This window comes from Impatiens glandulifera, chromosome 2 (genome assembly GCF_907164915.1).
Source record: "Impatiens glandulifera chromosome 2, dImpGla2.1, whole genome shotgun sequence".
Lineage (NCBI taxonomy): Eukaryota > Viridiplantae > Streptophyta > Magnoliopsida > Ericales > Balsaminaceae > Impatiens > Impatiens glandulifera.
Window position 1 is genome coordinate 63,997,981 of NC_061863.1, and position 13,046 is coordinate 64,011,026.

Below are 13,046 nucleotides of genomic sequence, written 5' to 3' on the forward strand. Positions count from 1 at the left end.
TCATTGCTGCTACAATTGCTGCAAATCAAGTTTTATGGCTAAGGAAAGTGCTAATTGATCTGAGTTTAAAACAAAATATTATACAAAGATGTTTGTTGACAATCAAGCTGCATTTTCTATCTCGAACAATCCTGCTTTTAATGGGAAGACCAAACATTTCATCATCAAGTCCTTATTTTTAAGGAAATGCAAAAAGAAAGGTCTGCTAAGTTGAATATTGCAAGACTAAACTTTAGACATGTTCACCAAAGCCTTATAAGTAACAAGTTCGAATTTCTAAAGGAGAAACTTGGTATCTACTACAATTCAAACAAGAAGGATTGTTAAAATTTGCTTAGAGCTACTGTTATTTTTTCTTCAATTTTTGTTTGTGGTTGATTAATTAATTATTAATGTAATAGGTGATTTTTAGAAAAGTTTCTAAAAGATCATGTTAATAATATATTTCCTTATTATTTCCTTATTTTTTTTTAACTCTACTAGATGTTGTATTTAAATAATTTAAGATTAATGAAAACCAAAACCATAATGTTTTTCCATCTCTTCTTATACTTTAAAAAAATATTATTACCTTGAAATAATAACTTTTCAGGTTGTTTGGTCCTTCCATTGAGTTGAGCGAGCCCCTCCTATTCAAAGCTCAGGCAGGACCAACATATTTGATTCCTAAGAATATGTGATTTATATTACTAAGGATTCAAGAACGTAGAGATTCAAGTGACAAAAAAACATACCACCTTATTCATATTTTTTACTTTCACAAAAGCCTAATTTCAAAATTCAATCATAGTCATAGATGAACAATATATATATAAGCAATCTCAAATGGGTGAGGATGATGATGATGATGCTCGGTCATGGTCATGGTCAGGGTGAGGTGCTGAAAAGTGAATCAATATAGTGATGAGCATAACGTGTACCGACTAAATATCTAGTGGATCCATAGGCCATTCTTCCGTCTTCCTTACACATCACTGATTCCACATTACAAACTTCCCTAAAGCTGTTGTCCTCCAGATTCAACCTTATGATCTTCCCCGGTATGGTCAACACCAGATACGCTTCCTCCCCACCTTCTTCACTCCAAACCATCGACAATACCCTAAACCCATTAACCCTTCCCGGAAGATTCTCGATCATCTGAGGGAATGCCCTCCCGATTTGACCAAGGTCACTGCTATACTTCATCACCCACCCTGAAAAGTCCGCCGTCAGTTCATGGATCTTCACCCCTGTACTCGGAGGAGACCTTTCAACCACGTAAAAATGCCCCCCTGATTCGCCGTAGCAGAAGGCTCTGTCTCCCCAAACTTCCTCTTGAATGGTGGTGGTACGTTGAGGAATGGTTCCGATTCGCTCCTCTTCAATTTGGAAGTAGACAGAATCGCCGGAGCTGCAGAACCAGATGATTGAGTCGTTCCAGTAAATCCCGTTGTAGAAATCCGGACGGTGTCGATATGGTAATGTGAAATTCACGTCTAGAACCTTCCACGATCTCGTCTCGGATGAGTAAATCTCGACCTGGTAATAGGTTTCCGATCGAATACGTGGCTCGACAGTCGACCGAATCGGATTGCTCCAGAGACAAACCAATTTGTAGTGAAGAGATTTCGACGGATCGAAGGCCAAACTCACTCCTTCCATCCTAAGGCGAGACAGGTGCGTCGGCTGGGGAACGGTGGAGAATTGCCTTGTGGTGGGATTGATGACGTGACAGTCGCGATCGACGACACAGCAGACGAGACCATTGCAGGACGTCATGTGAAAGACATCAGAAAGATTGGGGAAGAATGAGAGATCTGGATGATCATCATCTCCCCCACCATGGTTGTTGTTGTTGTTGTTCAAAGCAACGAAATCGACATGTGAGGTGGAGGCGCGATTTCTGGGTCGTGAGAGCCAGTGCAGAAGCAGACCCGGATGAGTGCGTTGGCGTCGCCGGAGATGGATAAACAGTGGATTGGAGATGAGTGATCGCCAGTTCTTGGAGACGGACTTAAATCGGAGAAGAGATTTCACAGGTAAACGGAGGAAGATTTCGAGTAAGAGGTCATCGTTGGATGCCACTTTATCTGCACAAGTATAAATCATCGAAGAACTTCCTGACATGTTAGCAGCATCCATGGCCATGGCCTTCCTCTTTCTCTCTCTATATCTCTTCTCTCTGTAAAAGATAGAGAAGACGAAGAAGAAGGAGAACTTGAAGAAAGACTCAATTTTTATTCCCTTTTGATAGACAATTCAATATTATACAAACCAGGACTATCAAGGTGGCGGCTATGATTTTATTGGGTTTTTAAAAAAAAAAAAAATTATCAAATAATAAATCTACAGACCATTTTTTCCAGTTCAGATCTTCTGCTACCGATGGCCGTGTTCCCCTGTGGCGCACCAATCAGATTGCAGCATTATTAATTTAATAATAAATCAATCTGGGCAGGAGACGGAGGGAGGGAGAATCCGGAATCCGGGTTTAGGCCCGGGTTCACACCAGACGCCGTTAACGGAATCGCCCGTTAACGCCAGGAAATAATATAATATTCAGATAATACCCAGATAAGATATCTTCGCTCTGATCTACACGCCCATTGAAATGACCCTCATGTAAACCCCCCATACCCAACCATGAGAAGACCGTCTGCCGTTCATGAAAATACACTTACACGTCCATGTAATGACCGAATTGACATGCATATTATATTTACGTTTATTAAATATTAATTTAATTTATTAAATAACACAGGCAGCGATATAATATTCGCTTCAAGTAATTCAATCTTTTATTTTCTTGGATTTTTTATTTACTTTTTTTATTTAATTTTTTTTTGCCTCGAGACTCGCTGGAGCGAAGATATATTTGCTTCAATTAATTTTAATAAAAACCCCATGTAAATCCCCCCTACCCACACATGTAAAGACCGCTTGACTACCATGTAAAGACACTTACCCGTTTATGTGAACACCAAAATGACATGGATTTTATATTTCCGTTTATTAAATATGAATTCAATTAATTGAGGATGACATGCAGAAACCGAACAAATCTTCGCCTCAATTACCGGATTTTTTTTTTTTTTGTATTTAATTTTTTTTTGCCGGAGACATTCATGAGCGAAGATATATTTGCTTGAATTAATTCTAATAAAAACATCATGTAAAACCCCCATACCCACCCGTGAGAAGACCGCTTGCCTACCATGTAAACACATTTACCCGTCTATGTAAAGACCAAACTGACATGGAATTTATATTTCCATGTATTAAATATTAATTCAATTAATTGAAGATGACATGCAGCAACCGAACAAATCTTCGCCTCAATTACCAGGCTATTTTTTATTTTTTATTTTTTTCCGTTTATTAATAAATGTTAATGTAATTAAATTAAATTGACAATCAGTAAACGACCAAATATTCGCTTGAATTTTGTTTTTCGAGTAGATGATTGAAAGCGAAGATTTCTTATTTTCAAATAATTTTATCCTCACGTTCATGTAAAACCACCTCCCCTCCAATGAGAAGCCAACTTGCCTGTAATGTAAATTCACTTACCCGTGCATTTACATTCCGCGAATAAATCTTCGCTTCGATGAATAGTTTTTACTTTGCATTTATTTTTATTATTTTTTTAAGAAGTTACGATATCGAACGAATATTTATTCGCTTCCATGACTAGTTGATATAATTTCAATTTCCCGCTACAAGCCGACTCTCCCTCAATTTCATTTTCATAAGCAACTGTTCATATTCTTCTCTCTCTATCTCCCGGCGATAATCCAAACACTGAACGTCGAACCCTAGATATTTCGTTTATACTACAAGGATATCTTCTGAACATGTCGGGTAACCAAGGCAAGAACATGGAAGTGGATCATCCCATCGACTCCCGAGAGGTCGTCTTGCAAGTTTGTAGGAGCATAAACGAAAACGAAACTGCACCCACTCCGGCATCCAACGTCAATCCCAGCACTAAACCAGAGAGGTATGTTGATCTTATTGTGTTTATACTAATTTTACACATGTTTATTCAATTTATTTCGTATAATACTGATTTATGCTATCCCACCAAAATTAATGACTTGTAGGACCTATGAAAGGAAGAGGAAGAGAAATCCGAAGACGAATACTAAGTCTTCATCGACTGCTGAATCAGTTTCCACAGTTGCTGTCGAAGCTACTGATGTTGCTGCAGGTACTGATGATATTTTACCACCACCTTTTCCCCCTAAAAAAAAACCAAATGTTATTCCTACCTCCAATCCAACAGTCGATGAAGAGTTACCAGAACCACCCCCAGAAACCACTAATATTTCTCCGTCTACTACCCCATTCGATGAAGAGTTTCCCCCCTCTCCCCAAAAAACCAAAACCCGCCAGAAACGTAAAGTGACATTTCTAACCAGATCATCACCTCATGGCCTCGCTCAACTCATTCCTCAATTGAGCGTAGAACAGAGGGAAGCCGTTAAGGAAATCGGGTTTGGTTCTCTTCTTACAATGGGCGTCTCCAAGTGCCTTGCTCATTTTTCCAAACATGTAATCCAATCTTTTGACCCGGATAAGAGTTCTCTGGTATTGGCCAACGGTGATGAGATCCGTATCGATGAAGATCTCGTACAGCTCGTGATGAACCTCCCTAGAGGCTCAATGAACGTAGTCGAGTCCGTTGGGTTGGACAAGACTAAGGACCCTGCTTATTTTAATTTCTTGAGGGATTGGAAGACCAGATGGACCGGGGAAGACTCCAAAGCTCCCGAAACACTTTCTATGATCCCCAAGATATTAAGTAACACAAGTGCAGACAACGATTTCAAAATAGACTTCGTTGTCTTTGTTGTCTCTAGTTTTTTATGTCCTGTTCAAAATTCACGAGCCAGGTAAACATGTATTCAAACCTCTTATATATCTAATTGTATTTTTGAATACTGACAAATGTATTTTTTTCATTTCAGGTTCAAAATTCTCAAATCCTTAATGGAGGTTGATAACATAAAGGAACTGAACTGGTGCCACTTTACACTACAACGATTGGTTGACAGTGTAAGAAGTTGGAAAGAAAAAGCAAGTAAAAATAAAAATCCATATTTCGATGGACCTATAACCCTTTTATCGGTAAGTATTGTTGCCTCTCTTATATATGATTTATAGATATGTAATATTTTCTAACATGTCTCCCACTCCTTTACTCCAGATTTGCTACCTAGATGGTGTTTTTGTGGAAGGTGAACGTATCCCCTACGAAAGAAAATTTCCAATCATCTCCTGTTGGGATGACGTCAGCGTGTTGGAGTTTACCAACTTAGAAGGTCGTGCCGGTGGTTTTGGGCTTGGCAGGGCAAGGGCGCGCCTAGCAGTTAGACAACCCGAGAATCCAGTTGACTCGGTTGAAGTAAAAGAAGACGATAATGAGGTATGTGGAAACAATAAATTGACTCCCATTGTTCTTTATTATCCTGTTTTCAAGATTAATGAAGTATGTTTTTCATAATGTACAGTTGTTGACATCCAAAATCCTGCAAACTTTTAAAGATACAGCCCAACAGCTGAATTACCTATCAGGGGAGTTGGAGAAACGCAACATCGATCCGAAGCCCTTTTTTGAGGCCGGTTTCCTGAACCTCAGAGAGTCTGAAGGCTTCATGAAACACTTGAAGGTGGTGATCGATGGTCCGGTTCATGTAGGTGTGGAAGATCCTACAAGGGATGCACTTGGGGACACTTTACAGTGTGCGGGCTTGAAAGTCAATAGTCCCCGGGTTGATTACACATGTCGGACTGCAGTGGATGACCATGCAGTGGATGACCATGCAGACCATCAACCAGCACTGGCTGAACTGAATGATTTTGAGGATTCAGTGATGTCAAATCAAGAAAATCCATCCGATCACGAAGAACAGAATGATCTCGATGTTGCCGTTGTGCACAATGATGCTCCGTCACCACCTCTTCAACCGCAATCTGTTGAGGATGTACGTGAGGACATTTTAGATGAATCAGTCCTTGTTGAACCGGAAGATGTAGAGGCTGTATTTCATCACAGTCAAGCCAAGTCACCCCCTCCTCAGCAGGACGAACATGAGGATTCATTTCTGCCCAACAAAGATGACTCACCCATTGTTGAACCAACTGATCATGAGGGTGAATGCAAGGAACCGGATGGGGCACACAAAGTGCAGACAACCACTGTTGAAGACGATGATCAGGTTGAAGTGAAGGAACAGGTTGATGAACCAAAATCTCCGCCTGAAAATCCAAATGATCAGGGGGCAGGGAAGGAAAATGTTGAGGAACCCCTAGCTCAGTCTGTTGCACCAAGTGATCATGGTGAAGGCAAGCAACAGGTTGAGGTACCCAAATCTCATCATTTTGAACAAAATGATCATGGTGCAGGGAAGGAAAATGTTGAGGAACCCCAAGGTCAGTCTGTTGCACCAACTGATCATGGTGATGGCCAGCAACAGGTTGAGGCTTCTAAGGCCGTTGAATCTTCTGAAGATGAAGATGAAGGTGATGGGGGGGGGACGCATCAACATTAAAGAATATCCTAAGAGGAAGATCTCAAAAATTCCTGTGCACCTTCGATCCCCCTACATGCAACAGGTTGCTGATATGTTGGACCACAAAATAACCAACAAGGAGCAGAGATTAGCCGATTTTGTGTTTGATGAAGACCTGCCTCCAACGTAAGTTAGTTCTCATTTTTTTATAATTTTTAAAAATGAAATTATTTAGTTATGGTCTTCTAAATGAATGTATTTTTCAGTGACGTTCTGTACGAAGGTGCACCTGGTAATATTACCCGTCAATTACTTCGTTCAATGCAAATGGGTCGCGAAATTTCGAGCGAAGTGATTGACGCTTGGTCCATAATTGTGCACTTCAAATGCCGTAGGTTGCCAAGGCATGAACCAAGAATAATTTGTTTCTCATCATGTTCACATGTAAGTGCATGAACTGCTTTTTTTTTGCTATGTATCCTTCAATGTTCATGACTTTGATGCTCTGCCCTTATTTTGCAGGTTAATATGGAGCATGATGCCACCTTATTTTCCCAATCCATTGAAGAAGACATGAGGAACTACCAAATCACAAAAGAAGACCTCATCTTCGCTGACGTGGTCTGTACATATCCCTCAATTCCAAGTAAAGAATATGCAATAAAGTAATAAATGTTTGTGTTCTTTTTGCAGATATTCCTACCCGTTGTCTTTTCCCGACATTTCTTCCTTGTTTGTGTGAATATTAAGGACTCCAAAATCGTTGTACTTGACAACTCCGGCCGTCCTCATGGAATGAAAATTTTGGACAAGTATGTCACTTTGAGTAAACAACTCGATTGTTTTGTGAAATTCTTGTTAAGTCAAGGCATGGAACGAATGGCTGCCAAGGTTAAAAAATACAGGATAACGGCCCCAAAGCTGGACTGGCAAGACAGAACAAACAAGACAGACTGCGGTGTATACTTAATGAGACATATGGAAACATATAGAGGAACGGCGAAGAATTGGTCTATTGACATCAACGAAAATAATGTAAGTGTTATACCATATCTAATTTTTAGTAGATGACATTGAACAATTTTAGATGTTCTTATACTTTCTCTTGTTCTTTTGAAGGCCGAAGAAGCTTTGAGTACGTTGAGGATTAAATATTTATACAGAATTCTTATGTCTGAGCACAATGTCAATAGGTTCAAGATAAAGACTGCAATTAGATCAAGATATTAGGGATTTTTATGTCTTACACGGAATTATACTTGTACAGTAATTCTTATGTTTACACAGGTCAATTCACATTTTTTAATGTATGGATGTTTGATATTGATTTATAACTTATAATGCAATTCAGATCTTAATGTATGGAAGGCAGTTCAGATCTTAATGTATGGAGTTATAATGTATTGATGTTTGATGTGTCTTCTTGTACCGATTTTTTAAAAATCATAAACGAGGATGTTTTCTTAACCGTGTGTTTAAATATTCTTAAACGAAGATATCTTCTTATGTTCATTTTTGGTGCAATCCATATTTTGGAAATCCGAGACGAAGATATCTTCTTCACTATATGTTTTTAAATTCATAAACGAAGATATCCTCGCCACTCTACATTTTCAAAATCATAAACGAAGATATCTTCTTATTTTATTTTTTGGTTCAATCCATATTTTTAATATCCGAGACGAAGATATCTTCTTCACTGTAAATTTTGAAATTCATAAACGAAGATATCTTCTTATGTTCATTTTTTGGTTCAATCCATATTTTTAATATCCGAAACGAAGATATCTTCTTATGTTATTTTTTGGTGCAATCCATATTTTTAATATCCGAGACGAAGATATCTTCTTCACTATATGTTTGCCAATTCATAAACGAAGATATCCTCGCAACATGTAATGCACCTACCTGTGGTATGTATTGATGTCAATTCCAGAATGAAAACTCATTTATTAACTTCAACTACTGCTGTATCAAGATCATCACTCTCATACCCTCACTCTCACTCTCACTCTCACATTACACTCTCACTCCTTCCCGAATCTCTATCTACCGTTGTCTTCCCTTCATTCATTAAGCGTAAAACTCATAAGATGGATGTAGAGATGGACCCAGACATGCTGGTTTTATCGCAGCAACAACTGGAGCGATACTTAAGTCTGATCAACGATGACCCTGTCCCTTTTAGTGTCTATCATGTAGATGAGATTCTTCCTCTATTACGAATAAACGTTAACGACAGACTGATGGCCCACATGCAAAGCAGATGGGATACGGACTCTCGTTCTTTTGTTATTGGGGAAATGCACATATGCCCGACGCTAGAGGACTTTGCTTCAATCCTTAGGTGTGGTACAAATGCACTCATGATCTTGCCTGTCCATCAAGATCCTCATATGGCCGTCCACATTTGCGACAGCTTCTATGGATGTACAATGTTTGATGCTCTCTTGTTTACCCTCCAACATGGATTTCTGAATATGACAAACATAGACGAGTACATTTGGCGTGTCCAGGGAGCTGAGAGGACCATCAACCACACACAAAGCAAACTGATCATGCTTGTGGTTCTGGCTCATTTTTTTTTATGTCCGGCTGCAGGACGCCGGCCTTCGGAAAGGCTCCTACGGGTAGTTCCTGCACTGATGGGAAACGCCCCAAACCTGGCTAGCCTGGTACTTGCTGAGACATTACTTGGTCTTAACGAATTTGTTCCCGAGGAAAACAACTATTCTCGCCGTGGATCACCTTTGGTTCTATACCTCTGGTTGTTAGACAAGTTGCATTGGTTGCCCCGTCCTTCAATTCCCTACACTTCCTTTGCCAATCTACAAGTGCAAAGGGTCAATGGACTCGTGCCTCCGAATTTTATTTCGGATATTCACCCAATTAGGTTCATTGTTCCGTGGTATCTGTTTGCTGAAATGATGTACGAGATGAGGGGTTCTCCATTCATCATTTTGTTGGGCCTTCAGGGAACTACCTCCTACTGCACAAGTGTCATATACAGACAATTTGGCCTACGGAATCCCCTACCTTCAAATGGAGACAATCCTCCGGAGGACTTCATGTTTACTCCTCAACATCTTTACTTAGAGTACGCATCAATAATTGAAAATTCTTTGACGATTTTCATCCCCAACCGATGGATCAATGCTGTGAACGAAGCCATTCAGCTATACATTCCACCCGTCATCGAACATGAGGTCGTGTCGCTGACAGGACCGATAGACGAGTCATCATCTCATGAATCAGACTAGAGCTTCATTTTTATTGTTGAACATCTATATTTTTGGTTAATCTGTGCAGTACTTATGTAAACGGATTATGGAATGTTTTTGTGTATTCATCAATATTATGAAGTTATGTTTGATTATAGTCTGAAGTTATATTTTACATTATGTATTTCGTTTATTCTGTAGTGATATAAATCGACTCATTGTCGTTAGCTTTGATTCATTCTTTGATTGCAATTTGGATGTCATGATCAATTCGAAGTATAATGTAAAACGACTGATCCGTTCATGTAAACCCCTTCGATTGATCAATCGATTGGATCTTCGCCTGTAAAACCCTTAAAAACGAAGATGATGTCGCATCCAATCTTTGAAGTTACATATTATTGTTGACACTTTCATGTCATACTGTAATGAATTGGAAAACGAAGATTCATTCGCCTGTAAGTTTCTATATGAAACAAAACATTGTTACGAAACGACATAATATTCGCTTGATCTTCATATTTCAGGTCGACCACATTCAACGGAAATGTATTGAAAATATCTTTCATCATTCAAAAAAGAAAAGAAGATTGTTTTCGTATAAAACCCTATAAAGAAATCATTTCATATCTATGGATTACTGTATGTAGCCTGTAATGACATATCAAATCGGAACAGTGTGCCGTATTGTTGTCACATCAAAAAAATTAATAAATATTGTATTTTAATGAAGTTGCAAATTATGTTTTTTTTTCAATTTTTAAGCACATGACTTCATCTAATTATATTTGAAAAGAAGCGAACATATATTCGTGTGCAGAACTAATTTGAAGCGAATAAATATTCGCTTGAATGAATTCTAGGTTGACTTACATGTGAAACGCACAACCCCTACATGAGAATACCCTTTACACCTGATGTAAGTACACCAACGCTTGTATGTGAAGACCAAAATGATGAACGAATGTGGGAGGAAATTACACGCCGCGAATAAATCTTCGCTACAAACCATTTTCCAATTTCTTTCCGTTAATCACATATAATTTTTATTTATAATCATTACACATCGAATCGGACCAAAACTTACATTTAAAATTATGGCAATGATATGATAATACTTTATTATTTTTAACAATTTCGTTATTTTATTAATGTTTAATGACATTTGCATGAAAATATAAATAACAAATAAATATTATCATTCGACGTACAAATTTTCATTACAAGTTTCATAAACATTTCCCCGTTTCATAAACATTTGTACATTTTAACAATATTCATCTGCATCTCCAGCTTCAAGGCATCTCCATTGAAGCAACCACAGCGGATCTCTCACGCATAACTGGGGTCCTACACCTGTTGAGTTATCTCTTGAGATGTTTTCCATCCCAGGGAATCTCCCAAATGATACATCCCAGGGAAGAAACCACAACAGTGTACACGAATGATCTTCATTTGATCGGTAGTTTCTACTTGAGTTACCAAGCATTCGTGTACACTGAAGATGTTTTCCACCACTTGATCTTGATTGTACAAGTATTCCATCACAGAGAATCTCCCAAATGATACATCCCAACAAACTATATGAAAAAAACACACACTCTCAACAAAAACGCTCAATAGATATTTCATGCTGCCGACGAAGATTGTTCATGTAATCCCTACATTTATAGCAAAAAGAAAATCTGTTTTCTTCATAAATTATTTAGATCTATTGATTCAGAAAAAGTAAATTTCCCGTGATGAAATATCAAATCCGAACAGTGTGTAGTCACTTTGTCACATCATGAAAAAGTAATTTCATTCACGAAAATGTAATAACACTTAATAATATTAAAAATAATACATTATTCAATATTGTCATTCACATTATATTAGATAATAAATTATTTCAACATGAATAAACACATTTTCATGAATAATTATAAAATTATATTCAATATAATACGTAGGATGTGTTTGGTAGACAGTAGTACACTGTTATAATTATTTCAATATAATTATAAAAGTATATTTATCCCAATAGTAAAATTATAAGGGTGTTTGGTTGAACTGGTTTTATATGTATAGTAATTATTTAAATTTATTTGTAATATTTTTTAATCTTATTCTTTTAATATTAACATTAATTCTTTTTATTAAGTTTTAATTAAAGTTTAATTATTAAGCTTTTATTATTTTTAATTTAAGTTTAATTATTTTTAATATTTGTTAATCTTATTCTTTTAATATTAACATTAATCCTTTGTTTTGTCACATCGTGCAGAAATTAGATGTCATCATTGAAAAAGAGGTGTGTTTTTGTATAAAACCCTATAAAGAAATCATTTCATATCTATGGATTCAGTAAAAGTATTATGCATGTCATGACATGTCAAATCGGAACAGTGTGCAGTATTGTTGTCACATCACAAAAAGTAAGAAATAGTATATTTTAATACAGTTTCCAATTGCACAACATTTTTCTATTTTTAAACACATGCAATCATCTAATTATACAAGAAAAGAAGCGAACATATATCCGTGTTCAGTGAAACTTGCAAATTATGAGAAACTAATCTGAAGCGAATAAATATTCGCTTGAATGGATTCTAGGTTGACTTACATGTGAAACACACAACCCCTACATGAGAATACCCTTTACACCTGATGTAAGTACAACAAAGCTTGTATGTGAATACCTAAATTATGAATGAATGTGGGTGGCAAACACACTAACGCGAATAAATCTTCGCTACAAACCATTTCTCAATTTCTATCCCCTGGATCACATTTCATTTTTATTTATAATTCATTGCCGACATATTTTTGTACGTTACATCATATCTTAAACTAATCATTATACATCGAATCGGACCAGTCTTCATTATTTTAGATAGGGAACATCAATCATAATTTATATATTGTTAATTAAAAAGTTTAGGTGATGTTTGATCTTATCTTGTTACACTCATTATAGGAATCAAAAATTTATATTAAAAAATGCTGAAGACTACGGTCATAAATTAAAATATTACATTTACTATAATTAACATTATATGAAATATTAAATTATTCATACATAACAAACCTTATATTTATTACATGAGCGTCAAAGTAAAATATATACAATGTCATTTATATTCCAAAAAAAATTATAAAAAAATTTAATTGACAGCTCAATTAAAAAGGAAATTAGTACAATGAAGCGCCAAAAAAATTACCACATGTCAAGTCAACTGTCACAAAGTCTCAGACTTTGTGACGCCGGTCAGTGAATCGCTACCATCGAATCAAACGTCATTCCTTTAGATTGGATACGATCTGTTAGATTGGCAGATCGAAGATT

At 37.0% G+C, this 13,046-nt stretch overlaps 1 protein-coding gene across 1 annotated transcript; it reads right to left on the reverse strand.

The window, feature by feature from the left end:
* Positions 1-810: 810 nt before the first annotated feature.
* On the reverse strand, positions 811-2,138 carry LOC124925980 (F-box protein At5g07610-like). Its single transcript, XM_047466132.1, has one exon. It carries the CDS (start codon positions 2,128-2,130, stop codon positions 868-870), a length of 1,263 nt encoding a protein of 420 aa, XP_047322088.1. The 5' UTR covers positions 2,131-2,138; the 3' UTR covers positions 811-867.
* Between the last annotated feature and the right edge of the window lie 10,908 nt (positions 2,139-13,046).

Excerpts from the sequence above, each read along its gene's own strand:
- LOC124925980 (XM_047466132.1), bottom strand. The coding sequence starts at position 2,130 with ATGGCCATGGATGCTGCTAACATGTCAGGAAGTTCTTCGATGATTTAT.